Source organism: Gorilla gorilla, chromosome 5 (assembly GCF_029281585.2).
Source record: "Gorilla gorilla gorilla isolate KB3781 chromosome 5, NHGRI_mGorGor1-v2.1_pri, whole genome shotgun sequence".
In the NCBI taxonomy this organism is placed as follows: Eukaryota; Metazoa; Chordata; class Mammalia; order Primates; family Hominidae; genus Gorilla; species Gorilla gorilla.
In genome coordinates this window covers 184,297,772-184,322,909 of record NC_073229.2, presented here as the reverse complement: position 1 = coordinate 184,322,909, position 25,138 = coordinate 184,297,772, and the positions used below count along the sequence as shown (strand labels likewise).

Sequence of the window (25,138 nt, the reverse complement as noted above, 5' to 3'; positions counted from 1 at the left end):
TTAGATTTTTGTTTAAGCTTCTCAGACTCATACATTCATAAATCCTTTGGCAATTTCTGAGTCACCCCTTTTCCAAACTCAGCGTCTGGAAGGAATCAGTTCTGTTCACAAACAGCAGCTCACATGCACCCTCTGTTGGCCAAGCTCTCCCTGGCACCAGATGCAATGTGGCCTGGAAAACTTGAATATAATCCAAGCACATCCCAGGTCCAGATGCAGGTCCCAGCTGCTAGAGGGTCCCAGCCAGGCTGCTTGAACACCTCGGGTGGGACAAATCCACACCCCTTTGTTTCTACTATGACATTCAAAGGTAGAGGTCAGTTAAGTACTGCTCAGCCAGTGCTAAACCTAGTTCAAGAGACAAGCTAGCCCAGAGAAGTTGCACTGGTCTTGTAACAGTGTCTCAGCACTGTATCCGGAGGTCTTCCCTGCCTGGAGCAGCCCCGCCCAATACAGCACAATCAGCGGCTCTGGCCCTGAGCTCCTAAGACTCAGCCAAAACCTGCCCATGAAAACCCCAAGGAGGAATTCGCTCCAGTGTGCTCACTGCACAGTCCCGCTCTGAGCCCCCAGTCTCCTGACCTCTTGAATGCAGGTCTGCCCACCGTCTTTGTACAGGTCAATTCTATCACGGAGGATGCGGTCTTATTTCCACCACACGGATAACCTTTGGAGTACGTGACAACAACTTTGTCACCTGAAACACACAAATGATTGAACTGACATTATTTCTAGTGCATTATAAAAAGCCTCAGGCAGGCGCGGTGGCTCACACCTGTCAATTCCAACACTTTGGGAGACCAAAGAGGGCAGATCACTTGAGGTCAGGAGTTAGAGACCAGCCATACCAACATGGTGAAACCCCGGTTCTACTAAAAATACAAAAATTATTCGGGCACGGTGGCAGGTGCCTGTAATCCCAGCTACTCAGGAGGCTGAGGCAGGAGAATCGCTTGAACCCGGGATGCAGAAGTTGCAGTGAGCCAAGATCGAGATCACGCCATTGCACTCCAGCCTGGGCAACAAGAGCAAAACTCCATCTCAAAAACAAAAACAAAAAACAAAAAACAAAAAACAGACAAACAAAGCTTCAATGTTAGGAGTAAAAATCTGGTTTAAAGGCCAGAAGAAAATAAATTTTGGGCTCCCTAAAGGTTTATCGACCTGTTCTTGCATTCCCACACTCAGGGGTGGTCACCTGGCCCATTGCACAATTGTCACAGCCTAAGACCTGGGGTCAAACCCAAACCCTCCTACTGCCGTACTTTGTGGCCCTGGGTTGCTGAGCTTCTGAGCCTTGAGGGCCTTACCTGCAGAACAGGGCACTGTCCAAAGTGGGCAGGTTTCAGGCATGTATAGAAAGTGCCCAACAAACTCATGTGAACAGTGGGACCCCGGGTAATGGCAGCCTTCATTATTGCTCCAATTGTGTAAACTCTCTCTATCATATTAGGTGCTTTCCTGACACGTACCCTCATGTGAGCCTCCCAGTAATAACAGAGCAGGGAATGGAAAAAGTGAAAAGCCAGAAACAGAAACCAACTGTGGTTTTCTAGGGTCTTCTAGCTTTCAGTCGAGCACTGTCTGCTTTTAAAAGTGACCCGTTAAAAGAAAAACCTGAGCCCTCGAACCCGCAGGGTCTGAGAGAAAAGTGAGTACATGCTTTAAGCTGCAGATATCACTGGGGCAGCATGGCCGCCAGGTTCCAACTCTCAAGCCACCGCCAAGAGGCTGCTTGTGGCTGCCCAGGGGGCTGTTCTGGGAACAGTCCGGGCCCAGCCTGGCTGCATGGACAGATGATGTCTCCAGGGCATGGCGCAGGGTGTCCAGGGGAAGCAGGTGCCTTCCACCCTGACCACACACACACAGATCCTTCCAGGCAGGGGCACGCGGTGGAGGCAACATGGGCACAGTGCTCACTTCCCGAGTGTTTTCCACAGGACACAGGCTGAGGTACTGAGGGCTGCTGGATGGTGAGGTGGGAGGTGGGACTCTAGGCTCTTAGCCGTGCCCCAAACTCAAAGCTGCTCCAGCTGAATTTGTTTTAAATATTGGGCTTCTGTGTAAAATTTTGGAAAAAAGAATTCCACTGTTTTACGGAAAATTTTTAAAACTTCTAGCATATGGGATCAAACAAGCAAAGACTTTAATAGTGTAGACAGCCCTTACTGATTGGGCAGGAGGCTCAACCTCCTCGGCTCAGGGGCCCAGCCTGTGAAACGGATGACAACGCTGCCCCATGGAGTGGATGGGGATTAAACATACATTAAGCACAGCTGCTTGAGACATGTTGGTTCCAAAAACAAAAAATCTACCTCCCACCCCAACAGGAGTCCATTCCCTAAGTGGACAGTGGGGGCACCGTGGTTGTCCTTAGATGCTGTCTTGGCGGCGCCAAAGATTAAGAGCTCATTTGGTGTCAGACACCAGATTATTTCTCGTTCCGGTCAGCAGGTGCTCAGGATGCCAAATGCCAGCCCCAGGAGAAAGCATGAGCTCTTCCCGCCAGGCGAGGCCGGACTTGCAAAATGGTGCTCTCCAAACGGAGGTGGCCTGCAGGTCACCGCTAAGAAGTCAGATGATCTAGTTCCATGTCACTCCCTGTGTTCACTACTCTCTTTTGCTCCTCCTGCCTCAAACTTTTAGGAAGCCTTAAGTGTTTTAGTCATTTCAGTTGGCTGAAGTTGGGGAAAGACTAGTCGAATATCCATATATACTGCAAGATTACAGAGGAAAAAGCAACCCTCCACGACCTTCCCTCCTTCCCCCTTCTGGGGCAGTGTGGGAGTGGCAGCAATAACTGACCTCTAAAGCAGTAAGAACCTCCCAGGGAGGGCGGGTCTCAGGCTGGCGGTCTGGGCGCCACTTCCTGTACGGCAGCTCTCCCTCCACCTACCAACCTGCAGAGTCTGTGTGTGATTTTTATCAAGGGTGGCAGTAGTTTTCTCAGAATTCTCTTTCTCCATCTCAACATCTCAAGCTAATCTGAAGTAGCCCTGTGGCTGAATCAGGACAACTCGGGAAACCCCACTCCAGCCTAAGAGGCAAAGGTGAATATTTTCCTTTACTGGTCCCTCCAACAAATCCTAATTGCTCTTAAGCTAAGAAACCTCTATTTTCCTCCTTTAAATAATGAAAGAAAACAACTTTCACTCACCAACCAACTACAAGATCAATTTCCCGTGAAAAATTGTTAAGACATTTTACAAAGATGTACCTCTGAACTACCTGTACTAAGTCCTCATGCAACTGTTTGGCTTTCCTAAACAAACACGTGTGTCTATGCCAATTTAGGCACTTGATCTACAGCTAGAACGTGAACTTCAGAAGAACTGAACATTCCGAGACTTCCTCCTGGATAGACGCACTTCCCCGAGATAGCCCAACCCCTCTAAACACACAGACTAGGACCTGCAGTCTCACATAATACAAAGCAGCACTTATTTTAATGTGCCAGGAGAGCCAAAATGCCTGTGAGACAGTGACAGGCAATCACATCTGGAGGTTTCCACCAAAGCACATGCTCCCTCTCCTTGCCATCCTGAGAACACCCTCACCTTCCCGGTTCAGATGCTGCTCCTTGAACCAAGGACCAGGACCCACAGGCCTTACCTATGACACCCAGCTTCTGTGTGTGAACGAGTCCCAGGACCTGGACGTCACCAGCTGTGGTCCTTCTGCAAATGCTGGCCCTTTCAGAGCAGCCCAGGGGCCCTTTATATATTTTCTGGCACAGATTTATATAGTACCTAGAAAACGACACAAAGGGGCAGGTAAAAGGCATGCAAGTGACGTCTCTGCCCTGACACAGGAGGGCTCTTCACTTTACTTTCAGAGAAAGGTTCTGATAACTAAGGGCTCCATTCCATCACTGAATGTAACACTAAAATAGCTTTTCCAATTAAAAAAAAAAAAAGGGCAAAAGAAGTCTTCACTGAAGAAGGGAGCTCACCAACCAGACACACTCGGAGTGGAATATCCACACCTGCGGCCACCCTGGACACAGCGTGGTACAGTAGAAAGAAAGGCTCCGGGGCTGGGAGAGGCAGTGGCTAGAATCCCGGCAAGTTTCCCACCTCACTTAGAGCCACTTAAACCCTCTGAGTCCATGCCCCTGCTCCTCGGTGATGTCTTGCAGGAGCACCTGGCCAAGCGGGCGCTCCCCACGCAGAGTGGTCAGGACCATGGGCTGACCCCAGCCAGCAAAGCCTAAGGAGCTCCTGCCAAAGACCCGAGAAAACCCACATGCCTCCCACAACCTGAGCTACACACAAACGCAAATCAAACCCAGCCTAACTCAGTCCGCCCAGGTTCTTCCAGATCCAGAGGCTCCGTTTCCGGTCACCAAAGCTCCTGCCCCCACTCTGACCTCAGAATCACCCTCTGTGCCAGGACTGACACTGCGGGCTGCTTCCAGGAACAGTCACAACTCAACCACCATCAGCCTCACATGGGCATAGTATTCCCATCTTGAGAACCCCAAAGAGCCAACCATCGTCAAGCAGTCTGAAGTTCGCATGCTGAGGGTGTGGCGCCGCGGGTGGACTGGGAAGGCACTCACGAGACTCCGTCGTGGACCAGGGACCAGGACCCGGTGAGAGAGGAGAGCAGCCGCAGGTCGTAGGTTTTGTGTTTCTGGACGAATTTGCACTCCAACTTCTTTGGAGGGCAGACAACTTTTGTTTTCCACTCAAATGTCACATCACACCCACGCACTTCACTGAAGACTTGTGGCCTCCCAATGTCCTCATCTTCATCACACTTAAATATGATGCTGGACGTCCGGTAGCTGTTTGCTGGGGAGTGTAGGTGAAAGAGAGAGAGATCAGACTGTCACTGTGTCTATGCAGAAAGGGAAGACAAAAGAGACTCCATTTTGAAAAAGCCCTGTACTTTAAACAGTTGCTTTGCTGAGATGTTGTTAATTTGTAGCTTTGCCCCAGCCACTCTGCCCCAGCTACTTTGACCCAACTTGAAGCTCACAAAAATATGTGTTGTATAAAATTAAGGTTTAAGGGATCTAGGGCTGTGAAGGACGTGCCTTGTTAACAAAATGTTTATAAGCAGTATACTCGGTAAAAGTCATTGCCATTCTCTAGTCTCAATAAACCAGGGGCACAATGCACTGCAGAAAGCCGCAGGGACCTCTGCCCTAGAAAGCTGGGTATTGTCCAAGGTTTCTCCCCATGTGATAGTCTGAAATATGGCCTCGTGGGATGAGAAAGACCTGACTGTCCCCCAGCCTGACACCCGTAAAGGGTCTGTGCTGAGGTGGATTAGTAAAAGAGGAAAGCCTCTTGCAGTTGAGATGGAGGAAGGCCACTGTCTCCTGTTTGCCCCTGGGAACTGAATGTCTCGGTATAAAACCCGATTGTACATTTGTTCAACTCTGAGATAGGAGAAAAGCTGCCCTGTGGCGGGAGGCGAGACATGTTTGCAGTAATGCTGCCTTGTTATTCTTTACTCCGCTGAGATGTTTGGGTAGGGAGAAACATAAATTTGGCCTATGTGCACGTCCAGGCATAGTACCTTCCCTTAAACTTAATTATGATATAGATTCTTTTGCTCACATGTTTTTTGTTGACCTTCTCCTTATCATCACCCTGCTCTCCTACTACATTCCTTTTTTGCTAAAATAATGAAAATAATAATCAATAAAAACTGAGGGAACTCAGAGGCCGGTGCCGGTCCCCTGGGCCCACTGTTGTTTCTCTATACTTTGTCTCTGTGTCTTATTTCTTTTCTCAGTCTCTCATCCCACCCGACTAGAAATACACACAAGTGTGGAGGGGCAGGCCACCCCTTCAGGGGAGCAGAGGTGGGAGAATGTCAGACCAAGGCCTGCACCAGGGCGCGTTCCTGCACGCCTTCCCCATGCTGCCTCAGGAGCACCTGCAGACTCCATCCGCCATCTGGCAACACCCCACGTGCTGCCCTGGCCACATCTCGTGTTGATTCACTCATGTGTATCCTGACTCCAAATAGACCCAGCTCCTTGGCATACAGCCTTTCATCGTACTTCTTAATAACCCCACAGCCCTAGGTGATTCCTCAGACGGGTATTCAATATTTGACCAATCTACTAATGATCACAAAAAAAATTAAGATAGCTGGGTGCGGTGGCTCTTGCCTGTAATCCCAGCACTCTGGGAGGCCGAGGTGGGTGGATCATGAGGTCAGCAGTTGGAGACCAGCCTGACCAACATGGTGAAATCCCATCTCTACCAAAAATACAAAAAAATTAGCTGGGTGAGGTGGCGGGCCCCTGTAATCCCAGCTACTTGGGAGGCTGAGGCAGGAGAATCACTTGAAACCAGAAGGTGGAGCTTGCAGTGAGCCAAGACTGCACCACTGCACTCTAGCCTGGGCAACAAGAGCAAAACTCCATCTCAAAAAAAAAAAAAATTTAAGATAATAATGTAATACCTACAAGTACTTGAAAACAGGAGTGTGATTCAGAAAATAGGGAATAACGTTTTGTCAAAATAAGCCTCAAAACAAAGCTATAGCAATCCTTTGTAAATTTAACACGTTTGGTTCCTTAATACATCCCATTTTGGTCCCTGGACTATTGCGGGAAGTCAGGGAACACGAACGGAGGGACCTGCTGAAGCCGTGACAGAAGAACATACATTGTGAAGATTTCATGGACATTTATGACTTCCCCAATCAATATTATAATTTCCTATGCCTGTCTTTACTTTAATCTCTTAATCCCATCATCTTCGTAAGCTGAGGATGTATGTCGCCTCAGGACCCTGTGATGACTGCATTAACTGCACAAATTGTAAAGCATGTGTGTTTGAACAATATGAAATCTGGGCACCTTAAGAACAGGATAACAGTGATTTTCAAGGAACAAGTGAGATAACCTTAAAGTCTGGCTGACTGTGGGCCAGGCAGGACAGAGCCATATTTCTCTTATTACCGAAAACAGGTAAGAGAAATATCGCTGAATTCTTTCCCCAGTAAGGAATATTAATAATTAACAGCCCTGGGAAAAGAATGCATTCCCGGGGGGAAGGCAGGGGGGCCTCTTAAATGGCCACTCTGGGGGTGTCTGCCTTATGCAGTTGCAGATAAGGGATGAAATATGCCCTGGCCTCCTGCAGCACCCCCAGGCTTGCTAGGATTTGGAAATTCCAGCCTGGCGAATTCTAGTTAGACCAGTTCTCTGCTCTTGAACCCTCACAATGTGTGCACAGTGGGACATGGAAGTTCTTTAGTGATTCTAGTTTCACCCTGACCTTGTGATCCTGCCCTGACCTTCTGCCTTGTGACCTTTTGTCATCCTTGAAGCATGTGATCTCCATGACCCACACCCTATTCGTACACTCCCTCCCCTTTGAAAATTGCTAATAAAAACTTGCTGGTTTTGCGGCTCAGAGGGCATCACAGAACCTGCTGACATGTGATGTCTCCCCCGGACACCAGCTTTAAAATTTCTCTCTTTTGTACTCTTTCCCCTTATTTCTCAGACCGGCCAACACTTAGGGAAATAGAAAAGAACCTATGTTGAAAAATCGGGGGCTGGTTCCCCCGATACTGGACATTTATGAAAATTAGTAATTTTTCTTTTTTTTTTTGAGATGGAGTCTCGCTCTGTCACCCAGGCTGGAGTGCAGTGGCACGATCTTGGCTCACTGCAAGCTCCGCCTCCTGGGTACACACCATCCTCCTGCCTCAGCCTCCCCAGTAGCTGGGACTACAGGCGCCCGCCACCACGCCCAGCTAATTTTTTTTTTTTTGTATTTTTAGTAGAGACGGGATTTTACCATGCTAGCCAGGATGGTCTCAATCTCCTGACCTCGTGATCCACCCGCCTCAGCCTCCCAAAGTGCTGGGATTACAGGCATGAGCCACCGCGCCTGGCCAAAAATTAGTAATTTTTCATGCATTTCTCTCATCTCACGGTCCGTAGACACAAGTCACAGCAATTGGCTCCTCTCATCAAACTTCCTGAGCACTGCAGGGGCAAGGCACTGAGTGTGGCTCACCAAGAAACCTCCGTCCCCACCTGGGCTGCCACATGGCAGAAAGTCAATAAATGAGTCGCCTGGTTTACCGGAATCCTCACTAGCTTCAGAATCCTGAAGACCCATAGCAGACATTCATTTTCCTGAGGCATAATCTGAACCACCAGGGCTAAAACCTGGTATGTGGACACAAGGCCCTCCGGCTAGTGAGTGGGCCTAGCCAGCCACCCAGCACAGCATCTCATGGCAGCTCTACCACGGTCTGTAGATACAGTTACCCAGCAATCCCACAGAGCAATTCAAACGTTTCTCTGTGGGAAACAGCCCGAGTAAGAAAATATTTTATGCAAGAGAATTCCTGCCACTGACTGGGGCATCCACAAAGGTCTCAGTGTGAATCAAGCCTTGAGAGTATCAAGGCCCCAGGCCATGTGGGGACGCAGAGCCGTCCTACTTACAGTGTCTGCAGAAACCCCACTCGTGGTCTCTGTCGTAGTCCGCAGTTGTGCTACACCACAGCTTCGCCCTGCTCTCTATGATGCACTCCTCGTAGCTCTTCCCATTGAATATGAAGGGGAAGACACAGGGGATGCCGTCATCGGTTTCTGGAAAGAAGAAGAACATTATCAGTGTGGCAGCTGTGCCTCGCCAGGCACAATCACCTCAGAATGCAGCAGGAGTCCCTAAGGAAGCCGCCCATCCTAAAGCACCTACGTGACAACCGGCATTCACCTGCCAAAACTCACCAGGCAACTGAGAGAACACCAGCATTCACACCGGGGGTGTACAGAGGAACAGCTCACATTAACGCCCAAGGTTACAGCACTCATAGGACCGTGGAGCTCCACTCCGCAGCTTCTTTCTGCTGCTATGTCTAATTTCTAGTTTACTATGAGCTTGAAGTTTACCTCATTGCAAATATTTACCTGGAGGGCAACGATCACCATTCACGTAACTTAAAACGACCGCTTCATCCTGGTGCCTGTAATCCAGTTTCATTGATTGCAGCCGTCCAAAGGATGCCCCCTTGGTGCCTGAGAGCAGACAGACTCCTCCGTCCTTACAGCCTCCTTGTTCTGGCCCGACTGCAAAGGTGCACACCCCAACGCTGTAGGTGCGCGAGTCGCGAGTCACCTGGACAAAAACCATGCGTGGCCATCAGCAGAGTGGCAGCACCCAGGTCTCAAAGTGAAGAGAGAACCACTATTGCAGCTGGTGCTGGAGGCAGGCTCATGCAGAAGAGCAAAGGCTCCTCTGTGTGCATCAGAGCCACGCAATCGCCTTGGCCCTAGGTTTTCCCTGGGGGGCCTCCCCCAACCCCTAGGCCCAGCTTGCTTGCTCCTCCTGCTCCCTGCTGGGGGCCTCGGCCACCCCCACCAGCCAGCCACTGCTCTGGCTGTCGTCTCCAGTCAGAGCCCAGTGGGAAGGGACCCAGCAGTGGGGTCACCCCACCTCCCTCACCTGTGTAATAAGACGTTGTGTGGGCCAAGTGAGTGAATGAGCAGAGCCGACGCTGCACGCTGAAGCATGGACCTGACTCTCCTGGCCCACCCAGCACCCAGAAGGCTCACACCTGCTGCACACCTGTCGGGAGGACCTGTACCCAGGCAGAGGGCTCCATCACAGGAGCCAGGGTGTTGACACCTGGGCCCAAAACTCCAGGCTCATCACTCACCAGCCGCCGTGCCACAGCAGGTGCTGGGGTTCCATACCCCAGTCCAGGCACTGGCATGGTAACGTCTAGATATCTAGGTTTAGGGAGTCAGGGGCCCCCAGGCACCAGTGATCACGACACCACATCAGTAAGACCAGCAGCCCAAAGAACCAGCACACGCCAGGGCTCTGGCATGGCATGGAGGCACGTGCCCAAGTGCCTCTCAATTCCAGGGCACCTCCTACCTCCCTCCTCCCACAGCTGCCACAATCAGCAAACAACTGCCTTGATCATCTTCAGCCAGGTTGGAGGAAATAAATCCCTGTAGATTTCAGCCACCCAGGAGCTGGCCCTGCCCCCATGGATACCTTACATTCATGTCTCCGGGCTGCCCCACCTGCTCTCTGTCTGATACAAAGGGTCCCACTACCCGCCTCATGAGGTTACTTGATCATCAAAAAGCCTTAAGCGCAGAGCCATGAGGTACAACGCAAGTGTCAGCTGCGCTGAGTCGGCCACGCAATCCAGGAACCTTCCTGAGACCTGGCATGCCCTATGAGAGCGCCAAGATGCTGCCCAGTGGCCACATACACCCTCTCAGCTCACAGGTACCACATTATCCAAAACACTCCCGGCAGCCTCACAGCACCTGGCACCCGCCCAGGGTGAACGCATTACCTTAAAGGTGCTCGTGGACAGGCTGGACAAGTTGAAGCTGTAGAGGAGCTGCTCATCTGTCAGGGTACAGCCGTCCATCCTCACTTCATCAGGACAGACGATAGGAGTCTCCCATTCGAACACAAAGTCGCACTCGCTGGTCCTTAACAGCTTAGGCATTCCCTGTTGCCAGGAAGAGCACGGGTCTTAAAAACCCCATGGCATAGGGATAGATAGCAGTGACACACCACGTCCCTACAGGGGCTGTGCATAACCCATAGCGGCCTCTCAGAGGGAAGGGATGCTAGACAACAGCAGCTGAAAGACCCAATGCCATCTTCAAGGCACAGACATCACCCCGCCCTTGCCCCCTACATATCCCATGAGCTCCCTGGCTGAATCCAGGTCTTGTCTTCTACTTAGAGAGAAAGCCTCAGTGTTCTGGGCTACGGGTTCAAAGGAAGAAAGGGGGAGGGCTTAAATGTCATGAGAGAGGTCTGTGAAACCGAGACCCTGCCTCACAAGTGCTCCAATCTACTGTCTCTAGACACGGGAGACATTTATTCAGGGGGCAAGATGCCACATGGCCAGATATTCCATAGGCCAAGTATTCTAGAATCACTTTATTTATTCCCTCCCTCACTCAACAGCAACAAAAAAAGATGAGGCAGCTCTCAGGAATTCCATTTGTAATTAATGTTAAGCATCTTTTTCCCTATGATTCAGTGGTAAAAGTACTTCCATTGAAAATGAAAACTGCTGGGGAAGAAAAATCTTCTAAAAATCTTTCTGGAACACTAGAACACACATTCAGCATAAGATGCTTCATTTCTAAAATCAAGTAAACACTAATCACCCTCAATGTGCAGCTGCTGAGAATTAACTAAAATCACATTAGCTAATTCGATTTGTCACGTTGGCAGCAGAGTCAAAGCAAGGCATAGTTCCACACTCCTTAGCTGGTGGTGTAGATAACAGAGCATCACTCATGATGAGGCGGGTCTTAGAAGTGAAGACTGTCCTTTAAAGAACGAAGAACTTAATGCAGAAGCCCCCCTCAAGGCAAAGTCCACGTTGCCCCATGCTGTGTGCATCTACAGAGGCACACCCAGACACCCCTATAAAAATATGCCAATACGCTTGTAAACAGACGCAATGGGTGGACTGAATACAGCTCTGCCTTTCCTTACTAACTAGGACTGTCACTACACTCTAAGATTCATGAACACATCCAAGGGCTTTGAGGTGCTCTGGGCCCCTGTGGAGTAGCCCCAAACAGCAGGACTGTTTCCTCCTCCTTCTCAAATACTGTCTCTCTCACTGCTCAGGCGGCTGCCAGGTCACTTTCTGTCACTGTCAGCACACCCATGTCTAACAGTCCCTTTACAAACCTGCTCCAGGCCCAAACATCAGAAGGATATCTTTATCAGAATTACGAGACACCCAACAGATCCTAATCCATCACCTGAACTCCTAGGGGTCAGATGAGCCTTGGAATCCAACATCTTTATTAGGATTTTAAGAGGCAATTCTCACACCCCCAGATCCTGTGATCAAACATATTAATATTTCTGCAGCTAGATGTATCAATATCCACATTAGGTGGGACAAATCCACACCATAAATAGCCTCAGTCCATTCATGTCAAAGGAGCCCCAAGTTTTCAGAGCTTCACAGATTTCAGAAGCACAGACGACAGGCTGCGGTGCTGTGTCCCTGGAGCAAAGAGCTGTTCCCCTGTGCAGTAGCTGGGACCTGGCTCTGCCCCTGCAGAGCTACTCTGAGTCCCTGTGGAATAGGGGCCATAATCTACCAATTTATCTCACAGAGCAGGGGTCAAAAGAAAATGTCCTCAAAGACTATAACCAATACCGAACTCATTATAATGGAAGCTGGTATTCTTTTTTTAATGCACACAAAATGGAAGTCAATACCTCCTTATAAGTAAAAGGTGCCATTTTGTTGTAGCTATTCTGATTCCAGGGATCTTTTGTTACTTGTTAACTTCTGGGCTATGTCCTGAGTGACTATAGCTGCCCAAATGTCTTTCTGACTTCCCAGTTAGAATAAAATCGGTAATTGTTAAAGTAAAAACAAAAGTTATGACACTTTTATGCATCAGCAGTCAAAGCTGAATGTCATTTCTATACTTGTGTTCTATGTTTTTAAATTACAGCAAGTTTCTATATGCTGTTAACTGCGGGGGAGCTCACTCAGCCCTCAATCAGTGGTTTAAATTATTCAGACACACCACTAGCATACCATCTTACCCAAGGCAGACATTTTGAATAAGAGTATCCTTGGACCTGACACGCACTTTCTGGTTGTCTAGCCTTGGCTCACTAATCCGCAGTTGAGCATCTAGATCGTCACAGGCCCACACTTACCATGCTCACACCTCTCTTACAGTGAAATGCGATGAGCGAGGTGTAGTTGAAATGCTTGTCCGCTAAGCAAGGAGTACTGCTTTCAAAATTCAAGTAAATCTCATTTGCTATTGGATTGAGTATTGGTGGTCCTGCCACCCGGCCGATATCCTAAACAAAGAGCGAGGGCAAACAGTATTTCAGGAAATTAACCGTTCCCAAGGTTAGTGGAATTAAGAATTGATACAGAATTGCAAAAACCAGACCTCATAGGTTCTGAGAATGAGCAGCATCTAAAGAAACTGGGTTTATACCAACTCCAGTTGGAAGGCTTGACAGATGCTGTGTAACCTCCGTATGTCAGTGGTTATCGTTTTGATCCTAACGTTAGTTCTAAGGTTGGTTCTATTTCTAGGTATCTTCAATTTTCAAAGATCCTAAGCAATAAGAATCTCTCCAGTCACATCAAGGATACTACAGAGTCCTCCCATCAGCTGATGAGGGAAGCCCGGAACCTGAAAAACCTCCAAGGATGCTACACGGTCCTCCCACCACCTGACAGGGGAAGGCCGGAACCTCCATGCTGACCTGCCACCCTCACTGCCCAGTGCTGCCCCGGGACTGCCCACTGACGTGGCCCAGCAGTAACCACTGGCTATGTCCTTGGGAGAGGGGACAGGAGGTGTTCACTGTTCATTTTCATTGCTTAGCACAGCACCTGGCACACAGCGGCTGCCCAAGAGATATTTTTGAGTGAATAAACAAATAAATAAAAGACCAGTCTGAGTATTATGAGAAAAAAAAAAAAACTCTTTTTTTATTTTTAAAAAGTAAATAAAGGTGAATGGCCAGGAACGGTGTATGTGATGAATGTGTGTATGCATGCACGTGTGTGTGCATGTGGGTGTGAGTGTGTGTATAAGCAGCTTCCCCATGATTTTGTTCTCAGCTACAGTGCTCTTCATTCACCACTGCGGGGCATGTTCAGACCACGTGGCACCACACCTTCTCCAGTTAAAGAACTTTCTACATCTTTTAACATTTGACAATGGGTGGCCAGGCAATGATTCCCGATCGAGGATCCCCGGTCTGCGCTGTCAGAAAGGACGCTACCAAAGAGCTTCCTGGGGAGACTCAGCTTGTCCAGGCCTCCATCTCACACAGAGCTGGAGCTATGCTAATTCACGCTGTGGCCGATCTCCTTACACACTCCTGACATCTCCCCATATCACTGCCACATATAATGTCCATCTTTCTAAAGGACATCTAGATATGTTACAAGAGGATCCATCTTTAAAGCATAATAAGATGATACAGATAGAAATACAGACGACTTGTGAGATACATTCAAGTATTAAAACATACCAAGGATTTGACAAAATATGAATATAACTCATGGAGACAATTTTTAAAGATCCAAATTTCTATTAAAACATGCTAGCAAGCCAGGCACTGTGGCTCATGCCTGTAATCCCAGCACTTCAGGAGGCTCACTTAAGGCCAGGAGCCTGAGGCCAGCCTGGCTGGGTGACATAGCAATACTCCCATCTCTACAAAATAATTTTTTAATGCATAAAACCAAAGCTTTCAAGGCAAAATATTTAGCTATTAGCAAACGTACTCTTGCCCTTAATTATAACTCCTTGCCAAAGAACCTGTTTGCATTTCGCAAGCGTTTTAACTACAGAAGACAAGGCATTTCACGCAAAGAAACCAGGCTAGGCCAGTGTGCTTTCCTGTCACTTCACCTAAAAACTTCTTGATTTGGGTCAACCCTGAGGCTCATGACAAGTAAAGTCCCTACACACATATTCATGTTACCTCCCATGCTCAAAGACTGGCTGGCTACCATCATCAGCAAACAGTTCAATGTGCAAACCTTTAATCTTCCCGTAGCGGACCCAGAACATACACAGTCCCACTTACTTTCTCCATTTTTTTTATGCTTGAGCAACTCTCCACTGAAGGCAAGAAACAATGCAAAGGTTATCACTAAAAGTCTTGCAAAAATTATCTCCACCCTTGGATTTGTCATACTTACTATGGGGGGACCATCAATAGGAACTTTGCACACAGCGGCTCCGGCAGGACAAGGCACTCCATGCATGGGATTTAGTGGCTGACAAATATTGATGTAGAAATCAGGGTTGGTATCGGAGGCATCATCCTCACTCTCATCATAAGCCTCGTAACCACCAGTGCGATGAATGAGGGGAGACAAGTCAACAATAGAGCTTCCATTCCTCACGGAACATTCGGTCTGTTAAGTAGGAAAGACTGCTTTGAGTCTACAAAAAAATTTTCCTAATCACCACTAGGTCATCCATAAGAATTTAAAAGCTGAATAACAACAACAAAAAAAAGTAGAAAGGTGTCAAAATGCTTCATTACGTAGCACTGGGCACTTCCAGTCAACTTTATTATTGGGGTGATCAGGAGTGGACAGTTCAGCTGGGCATCTACTAGTGGGCAAGTGAACCTGATGAAGGGGCCTGGGTGCAGCCGGGCACTGAACATGCACTTCTCCCGTGCCCATTTGAAAACTCACCGCTTGCTCGCAGGCCAGCGGCGTGTGCCAGGAGAAGAAGAGAGTGCACGTCTGCTTGTCCAGGGAGATGAGCATGGGCCTATTGGTTGGCCCGGCCTCAGGCCTGCACACGAAACTGATCACGCTCTTATAGCTCAGGCCGGATTTGGAGGGACAAGGGGACCCATCCTTGTACACCAGCTGCAGGACCTGGTCCACGTATCTCAGCCTCTTGTTGGCCTTGCCCACGCTAATCCTGGTCTGTCCAAAGCAGGCCCCTGCACCACAAGGGAAAGGTGGAGAAAACACAATCACAGACTCAATGGTCAATTTTCTGATGAGAACTTTCACAAGTCAGGACCATCAATTTCACAGCCAACACTTATAACTTCAAGTGTCCAATCCGGCTTTAACCATTGTTTTACACTGAATGTTCATTCCATCACACAACCGTGTGTCCCCCACATGGGCTGACTGCTGCAGGAGACAAAAGCGTCTCAGCTTCCTGGCTCTGCTCATCCTTTTTGCCATTGGCATGCAAAGAGACCGAGGACAACCCCAGAGGACGGGAGAGTCAGACAACACACGAGAGACCACAGCACTCACCCACGCCAGGAGGGCAGTTTTCATTCTCCCCACAGATGCTCATGTAAACCAACCCCTTCTCGCTGTAAGCAGCTGTGAATCCCGCCCTGCCACTTAAGGAGCTCAGATCAAACAGGTGTCCTGTAGGGTGGAAGAAGATGGGGACACAGTGACTCCAGGGAGCTGAGACTTGGGAGGCTCATCATCGGCGAGCTCACGCACAGATTATGTCAGCATCGGGACTTCTGACTTCTCACCACGACCCCTGTCCTAAATCCTCCACCAACAGCCAGGCTGTATCATGAGACTGTCAGTCCCTTGATCCATGAGATGTCCCATCTTTAGCGGAAAAGATCGTGGCTCACAGCACCCTCTGCTGGGCCACACCACAGCAGCCACTAAGAGTCTCGTGGGCATGGGGAGAGCCTGCCCAGCACACCTCTTGCTGCCAATGGACTGTGCCTGTGCCTTTCCGGGTGCCCAGCACAAGGGCAGGTGAGAGACTCCTGGTAATCCACTACGCTGATGCTGAAAGGCAGCCAGGGGCTAGCTCTAACCTGCTCTGGAGAGCCTAGAGCTGCTGGACTGACACTGTCAGTAACCCCAGTCAGGAGCACCTCTCACACCAGGAGAGTGACAGGAGGGATGGATTCTCTGCAGGAGCATTCTCTCCTCCACTGAAGGAGAGCCAGGAGAACACACAGCGGCCCATCCAGAGAAAGGCCAAACACACCCACACACCATGACACCTCCGCCCAGGGCGCCTGCTGCCCATAGCTTCTCTTTGGGTCTCTCCCCTGATGAGCTGGGTTTGGTGGGGGCACCGTCTCTCACCTGCGCTGGGGTTAACGACTGGCACCACCTCTCACCTGTGCTTGGGTTGGTGACCTGGCAGTCATCATGCTCGTTGCTCTTCATGGGACAGGCTGTGGCTGTGGGCCAGGCAAAGGTGTACTCACAGTCCTCTACGGCACTGATGAACATGGGCCTGGAGTTCTACAACAAAGCACAGACAGGTCCTGAAGGCATCATGCAAAATCTCCATGTCTATCATGATTTCAACTTACAAGTGGAAGCTTCTCTGAAAAACTCCACAGCATGTGACATTTCTGTCTCCATGTGCCTGTGGGATGAGGTGCAGATTAGGAAAAGCAAAGGGTCAGAATGTGTCCTGAGCTGCCACCATGGGCTTCCCCTGCAGGTAAGTGAAACACCCATAGGCAGCAACACACTTAGGGGACCAGGAAGCTCCCTCAGGCTGAGGAACAGGACAGGGGTTGGGGACAGGTGTGCAAAGGATGCTGGAAGGGCTACCGGGAGACACAAATGTGTAAATCATTGATAAAATTCTAAAAACCAAATGAGGTAAAATCCATTATCACAGTCAAAACAAAAAGATCCACCAAGAAAACTAGCCCATTCCACGCATCCTCCCACTGGCACCAGCCAAGGCTTACTCTGCTCATCTCAAAACGCTTCATGTCCACTGCAGAGTTAGCATGATGAGTTCAGCAGCACCTTCCTTCCCAGGTAAACCCCATGATTCCTGCTGGGCACCCTGATAAGTGACGCTGCAGTCCAGCCTCCCGGGCCCTGGGCATAGGGGCCTCCACACACCCCCGACCCTTCCCTCCCAGCCTCCTGGGCCCTGGGCACAGGGGCCTCCACACACCCCTGACCCTTCCCTCCCAGCCTCCCGGGCCCTGGGCACAGGAGCCTCGACACACCCCCACCCTTCCCTCCCAGCCTCCTGGGTCCGGGGCACAGGGCCTCCACACACCCTTCACCTTTCCCTCCCAGCCTCCTGGGTCCTGGGCACAGAGGCCCCCACACACCACCCTCATCCTTCCCTCCCAGCCTCCTGGGCTCTGGACATGGGGAACCCCACACACCCCTTCACCCTTCCCTCCCAGCCTTCTGGGCCCTGGGCACAGGGGCCCCACACACCCTCTCACCTTTACCCCCCACATGTGGGGCAGCCCTTTTGTCCTCGGCTATGAGCCTCTCAGGTCACAGAGGAGAATGCTCAGAGGACCCAGCAGCTCATGAGTCTGGACTAAGCCTCTGCACAATCTTCCCAGGAGGAAACTTCCCTGCCGCTCCAGGCAAGAGGGCAGGCCTGAAGCTCCTGGAGCCCCCCATCCCAAGCTCCCCTACCACTGCTGCCCACCGCTGGAGAGCATGGGGCGAGCCACCCTGACACCCAGCGAGCTGGTCCTGCCCGAGTTAATGCCCAACTCAGCCACTGAGCTCGTCATGCACGCTAGCACTGGGGCTCACCACAATCTCACACACAGAAAAACCTGCATGCAGTTGACACCTGCTTATGTGCATGCCAAACAAGTAAGGGAAGAACTGATCACAGGCATTCATGCTCACTGACTGTGCATCTCCCGTGTGTCAGAAATGACACCTGGCACTTCCTACCTCTTCTCTCGAAACCCTGCAATGGGCAGGACAAGTATGCCTCATGTTATGAACGGCTGAGCAGGGCAGACTACCTGAGTAATTAACCAAGTTATGTGGCTGGGAAGTGGCAGCGCTACGTGTGACCCGGGCCCAGCCAACCTTCTCATGCTTCCCAAGCTGCCGCCGTGAAGACAAAAGGGCATGTAGTCAAACAACAATCTCCTCCACAGCCTTTAGGGGTCTGAGTCAAACTCTGAAGAGAACCAATTCTGAGTCGGGAACTGCCAGGCAAGCTTCTTAGGAGCCAGACAGCACGAGGGTTCCCCAGATTGCAGGCCGTGGCGACGCTGTTCCCCCAACCTCTGGTAAGGGCGCATCATCCCAGGCTCTAGAACTCGCATCCCAAGGCAGATGAGGACGTGCGGCTCACCGCCCTGCACATGGGTTCAATTCCCAAAGCTGCAACAGCAGAAGGCGCAGGAACAGTCCCTTACCACTTGGCTCTCGCTGCAGGTGAATCGGATGGTGGTTGACTTTTTCCGAATCCCATCTGGACATAAGTCGCCATCAACGTATTTCAGGACAATTATGCCATCTCTCCACTGAGGTCCGTCCCTTACCCTGCCGAGGTTCACGGGCTTGGAGCCACCCAGCAGACACGCGGCTGCTTCTGGAGGGCATGGCTCTGCAGCACCAGACACAAGAAAGAGTTGCCTTTAGTGACTCCCCAGGCTAGAAGAGAACTTCATCAGGCAATAAATGTCACACACGCTGCAGAACATCATACGCTTTCTAAGAGTCACTTCAAAATACCTGCTATTTCTTTCACATAAGTCAGATGACAATGACATCACGTTAGTTCTCACTCACTTACATGCTGTTTTGTCACAGATGGACTGGGGCAGGCGGGCGTGAGTGTAGAGGGATAGCTAGGCTGTAGCAGTCGAAATTCTTTCTGAACCCCATATAGGATGAAGGTTATATTCCCAAATTAAGACAGAGGAACATTTTAAATGGCCTACATCCATGCACCTTCTTTATTCAAGAAGCTACCAAGAATTCTGCCTGTTTCCCAGTCCCTAAAATGCCTGTGCCATGTGCCCTGGGTGAAGAACTAGTCCCATGCCACAGGGGTACAGCCACTGTCGAAGTCTGCACAGCACAATGCAGCAAGGGGAAGTGGAACCACAGCCTCAAACCACACAGAGGATGGAACCAACTTCTGCAGCTAAAAATAACCACACCGCCTTTGAGGTGAGCCACCAAGATGCAGGTGGGGCTGTATGAAACTCCACGAACATGGGATGAGTTTCATCTTCAGGGTTCCAAGGGGCCATGAGTGGTACCAAGATCCCTGGAGGTGCCCTTGGTTTCCCATGTACAGCTGACATCCAGTCTCAGCCAAGCACTGCAGGTTTGAGTGAGCTGTCCCTGCATCACAAAAGGACCGACCATACAACTCTCAACATACGCAGGCACACACCAGGACCTCCACGTCACAACCCCCATCTTCTACCTGCTAAGAAGGATTCCTCACCATAGCTATTATTTCTATCTATTATATCTCTATCTCCTCATGTTCAGAAAGGGTTATCATGTTCCCAGCAGTCCTCAGCACTGATTTACCCTGGGCCATACTAGGGATCAACTGTTAACACCCTTAAATCATTCTTCGTCCTGCTGCTTCTCGGCCGAACCACGTCCATGCTGCAGAGAGTAAAGCGCCTCCAAAGAATCCCCATCCTACTTGCTCTTCCCCGATAAACTCATGACAAGCCACCACCCCATGAAGAGGCCCTCTCTCACCAGTGCCAGCCTTCGATACATCCATTGTAACCACCACCCCACGAGGAGGCCCTCTCTCACCAGTGCCAGCCTTCAATACACTCACTGCAAACACCACCCCACGAGGAGGTCCTCTCTCACCAGAGCAACCACCACCCCACGAGGAGGCCCTCTCTCACCAGTGCCAGCCTTCGATACATTCATTGTAACCACCATCCCACAAGGAGGCCCTCTCTCACCAGTGCCAGCCTTCAATACACTCACTGCAAACACCATCCCACGAGGAGGTCCTCTCTCACCAGTGCCAGCCTGTGATACACTCACTACAATCACCATCCCACAAGGAGGCCCTCTCTCACCAGTGCCAGCCTTCGATACACTCACTACAACCACCACCCCACAAGGAGGCCCTCTCTCACCAGTGCCAGCCTGTGACACACTCACTACAATCACCATCCCACAAGGAGGCCCTCTCTCACCAGTGCCAGCCTGTGATACACTCACTACAATCACCATCCCACGAGGAGGTCCTCTCTCACCAGTGCCAGCCTGTGACACACTCACTACAATCACCATCCCACAAGGAGGCCCTCTCTCACCAGTGCCAGCCTGTGACACACTCACTACAATCACCATCCTACAAGGAGGCCCTCTCTCACCAGTGCCAGCCTGTGATACACTCACTACAATCACCATCCCACGAGGAGGTCCTCTCTCACCAGTGCCAGCCTGTGACACACTCACTACAATCACCATCCCACAAGGAGGCCCTCTCTCACCAGTGCCAGCCTGTGATACACTCACTGCAAACACCACCCCACGAGGAGGCCCTCTCTCACCAGTGCCAGCCTGTGATACACTCACTGCAAACACCACCCCACAAGGAGGCCCTCTCTCACCAGTGCCAGCCTTCGATACACTCACTACAATCACCATCTCACGAGGAGGCCCTCTCTCACCAGTGCCAGCCTTCGATACACTCACTACAAACACCATCCCACAAAGAGGCCCTCTCTCACCAGTGCCAGAATGTGATACACTCACTGCAAACACCACCCCACGAGGAGGCCCTCTCTCACCAGTGCCAGCCTGTGATACACTCACTGCAATCACCATCCCACGAGGAGGTCCTCTCTCACCAGTGCCAGCCTGTGATGCACTCACTACAATCACCATCCCACAAGGAGGCCCTCTCTCACCAGTGCCGGCCTGCGGGGCCAGAGACTTGCAGACATTGATGAGGTAGTGCTCCGGGTCCCCCGTCCCAGTGATGGCTTCCCAGTTGTCACTGTACCTTGACAGGGACGAGAGGTCGAAGGAGTTGCCAGCCCCATCTCTGAAAAGAAGAAAACCCGCAGTTAGTTAGGCTTGGTCATATTCTCTTTAAACATTGGGCACTCTGTCTAGAAACGTTCAAGTATTCAGGCATAGTCTAAGCCTGACAGAACTTTAGACTCGACTTCTCTCTGTCTCTCTCACACACACACACACACACACACACACACACACACACACACACACAATCAGAATCAGCAACAACATAACTTCCCTGAACATAATAGTTCAGGAAACTATTGGGCTCACTTAAAAAAAAATTTAAATTTTAACAGAAAAACTCAAGTCTGCAAAGTGCGTGCCATCTGTGCTCAGGCCACTGACAACTGGAACTTGCTGGTGACAAAGGTAAGCAGCCAAGATGCTAGGAGCACACACAGCAGGGGCCATGCCCGGGGCAGCCGCACACCACCTGTTGTTTAAAACCAAGGCCGCCAGCGGTTACTGAAATTAAAATGGGCTTGCTGACCTTTCTGCACAGGCTAAAGGTTCACTAACTACACAAATCCCAAATACAGACAGTAACTGGGAACCAACCCCATGCCAGGAGCAATATTAACAATGAGTGGGACACAAACTCTGCCACCACGGAGCAGGGACGGGAGCAACTACAGATGCCACCTCAGCGGCAGCTCTTAGCGCTTCAGAGGGGAGTAAAAACTGGTCATTCATTCAAAAGCTGTGTGCTAATCTGGGGGTACTGTATTAAACAAAACAGATAAACATCATCAATCTTACAAAGTTTACCAAAATTACCTGTGGAAGAAAATGACCGTGAACAAGACAGACTTTTAAAAATACCTACTGTATTTGATGGAAGTAAGAGCTGAAGGAAAAAAGGCAGATGGGGGGATATGAAGTTCGGGGGGCAGAGGAAAGCAGCTGTTGAAATTTTAGACAGTGGAGCCAGAGAAGGCGTGACCGAGAAGGGGACCTGTGAATAGACTCTGAGAGAAATGGAATCACTGACCATCCTGGCACCCAGTAAAGCGCATCCCAGGCAGAGAACAGCATGAGCAAAGGGCCCGAGGCACATAAGCCTGACACAACCTGAGAAAGGCAGAAACCCCGTGTGGCTGGAACAGAGTGAAAGTGAGGATAGAGACAACACGGGGGTCATGTCCATCAGAGGAAGAACTTCAGCCTGTGGGTCCCAATGAGATGGGCGCTCACTGCATTGAAGGTTTCAGCAAGAGCGACATGGTGGGACTTATATCTCAAGAGGATCATTCTAATTACTGTGTGGGACTAGCCAAACGTGTGACAAGGGGCATGGCAGGGAGACCTCGGAGTGGCAGCTGCAGTACTGCACGCACGAGAGGAGGAGTGCCCAAACCAGGGGCAGGTGGCAGGAAGGGAAAGCTGCCTGAAGGTGATGGGACAAGAACAGAGCTTAGTGAATATCACCAAATGCTCTACAAGTAGTCAATAGAAGAAACAAAAATAGAACTAACAAAGCCAAGGCAGAGGAAAGAGGAGAGGAGAACAGCACAGGTGAGGACAGCTTTCATCTTTTAAAAGAGAGTCAACAGACACCATTAGAAGCTGACAAACAGAGGTTTAGAGTTATAGAAGGTTCCAAAAAGAACCACAAGAAGAAATAGTAAAAAGTGGAGTGAAGCTCGGGGTAGGGGAGGGAGAGGTGAGGGTGGGTAATTTCATCTATTAATACTTTTGGACTCTCAATTACAATAGACATATATTAACTTTTATTATGAGATTATAAAATTCTCCTCTGATTTAATTCTACTTTTAAAAACTTAGCATAAAAATATCTTTAGGAAGGCCGGGCGCAGTGGCTCACACCTATAATCCCAGCACATTGGGAGGCCAAGGCAGATGGAGGATGACCTGTGGTCAGCAATTCAAGACCAGCCTGGCCAACATGATGAAACCCTGTCTCTACTAAAAATACAAAAAATAGGCTGGCACGGTGGCTCACACCTGTAATCCCAGCACTTTGGGAGGCCAAGGCAGGCGAATCATGAGGTCAGGAGTTCGAGACCAGCCTGGCCAACATAGTGGAACCCCATCTCTACTAAAAATACAAAAAAATTAGCCGGGTGTGGTGGCGGGCGCCTCTAATCCCAGCTACTCGGGAGGCTGAGGCAGGAGAATCACTTGAACCTGGGAGGTGGAGGTTGCAGTGACTCGAGATCGCACCACTGCACTCCAGCCTGGGCAACAGTGCAAGACTCTGTCTCATTAAAAAAAAAAAAAACACCACAAAAATTAGCCAGGCATGGTGGTGTCTGTAATCCCAGCTACTAGGGATGCTGAGACAGGAGAATTGCTTGAACCAGGGAGGAGGAGGTTGCAGTGAGCCAAGATCATGCCACTGCACTCCAGCCTGGGCGACAGAGCGAGATTCCATCTCAAAAAAAAATACACATATATATATATATATACACACACACACACACACATACACATATCTTTAGGAAAAACGCTTTATGTGCAAAGAAAATCAAAATTTTATTCCTTGTATATAAATATCAGAAAACTGAAGGCAGCCTCACGTGGCAGAAAGAGAACTGCTAAGTGAACCGGGGATATCTACTGAGGACATTTCCCATCCAGTAGAAATGAGAAACAAATTTGTTTCACATGAAAATATTTACAAAATGTTAACTGGAAAAGGTAAGGTTACTAAAATTATGATTTAAAGTCACTGAACATAAATTACTAAATGCTTGCATTTACATACGTTCCTAAAACTTAAATGATGATTTCACCTACATAAATAACCGATGTCACAACAGGACAAAGGCCGGAAGGAAACAGAATCGCCTGCACTTTCCCCCAGGAAAGTCAACAGTGATCAAGTGGCTCATACTGGGTGTTTCACACGGCAGAACTGCCAGGGCATCCCTCCAAAAAACAGAACCACAGACTCACAAAACCAAAATCTCTAAGGATGGGACCCCAGGTGTCCAGAGGGTGATCTGGCAAAGCTGTTGAGAGCAGCTCTGTGGACGATCACATGCAACGAAGACCTCCCTTCATCGCAGGGGTCACCACACCGCTCCTGGCCCACTCTGCTCACTGACATGTGGATCACGCAAGAGGGCCAGGTGTCCACTTTCTGCTTCAGCTCCAATCCCTTCCCCATGCAGTCACCACAGCAGCTCAAGGTGGTGACGGAGCTGAGAGTTAACCTAGCCCAACTCCTCATTTTAATATGAGCAAACCGAGTCCTAGGTAAATTAACTGACTAATCTAATCCCCTGTACCCAAGACCATTAATTATTAAAGCAAAATCATACCAAGTTAGTCTGTCCAAAAGAGACAACACATCCATTGACTTACTTGAATGAACATTCAGTCAGATCGAAAGGTGGGCAGGCATACTGCGTTCGCCACTCAAACAAGTAGGAACAATCTGAAGTCTCCTTTAGAAATACTGGCTAAAAAAGTTAAGAGGCACATATATAAAAGTGAGAATGCAAAACTTCAGTTTATGCTTTGAGTTTTAAGAATGAAAATAGTAAAGAATGGTTACGTTCGTGAAAATCAATACTGACTGATGAAAGTTTCAACATATTTTCTGTAAATGGTTATTTTAAACTCAGTTAACCAGGAGATTTGATGAGATCTGAGGACAGATTCTTTCTAATACGATCCCAGCAGCCTGAGGGTGGGGAGAAGACCCCACTGAGGGCCGTCGGTACATGCTCACCTGCTGGGTGCCACGGTCACAGTAGAAGAAGATGGCTGTTGAGCGCTGATAAACCTTATGGCAAGTGTCCCCACCGGTGAAGTTCATTTTTAACAAGCCATTTTCATAAGTTAGCTTCTGAGTCAGGAGACCTGTAAAGAAGGAGAACATTAAACAAGGTTTGGT

General features: G+C 49.6%; 1 protein-coding gene across 1 annotated transcript in view; it reads right to left on the bottom strand.

Annotated features, from left to right (window-relative positions):
* Positions 1–25,138, bottom strand: part of IGF2R (insulin like growth factor 2 receptor) — a 139,217-nt gene that overhangs the window by 17,524 nt on the left and 96,555 nt on the right. The window contains exons 28-42 of the mRNA XM_019029518.4: positions 24,974–25,104; positions 24,604–24,701; positions 21,159–21,295; positions 18,669–18,859; positions 16,635–16,761; positions 15,787–15,906; positions 15,202–15,458; positions 14,695–14,913; positions 12,675–12,824; positions 10,309–10,470; positions 8,903–9,110; positions 8,435–8,581; positions 4,562–4,796; positions 3,613–3,749; positions 583–697 (exon numbers count right to left, since the gene is read on the bottom strand). Of these exons, the coding sequence (XP_018885063.2) occupies positions 583–697; positions 3,613–3,749; positions 4,562–4,796; positions 8,435–8,581; positions 8,903–9,110; positions 10,309–10,470; positions 12,675–12,824; positions 14,695–14,913; positions 15,202–15,458; positions 15,787–15,906; positions 16,635–16,761; positions 18,669–18,859; positions 21,159–21,295; positions 24,604–24,701; positions 24,974–25,104 (2,434 nt within the window). The remainder of the gene's footprint in view (positions 1–582; positions 698–3,612; positions 3,750–4,561; positions 4,797–8,434; positions 8,582–8,902; positions 9,111–10,308; positions 10,471–12,674; positions 12,825–14,694; positions 14,914–15,201; positions 15,459–15,786; positions 15,907–16,634; positions 16,762–18,668; positions 18,860–21,158; positions 21,296–24,603; positions 24,702–24,973; positions 25,105–25,138) is intronic.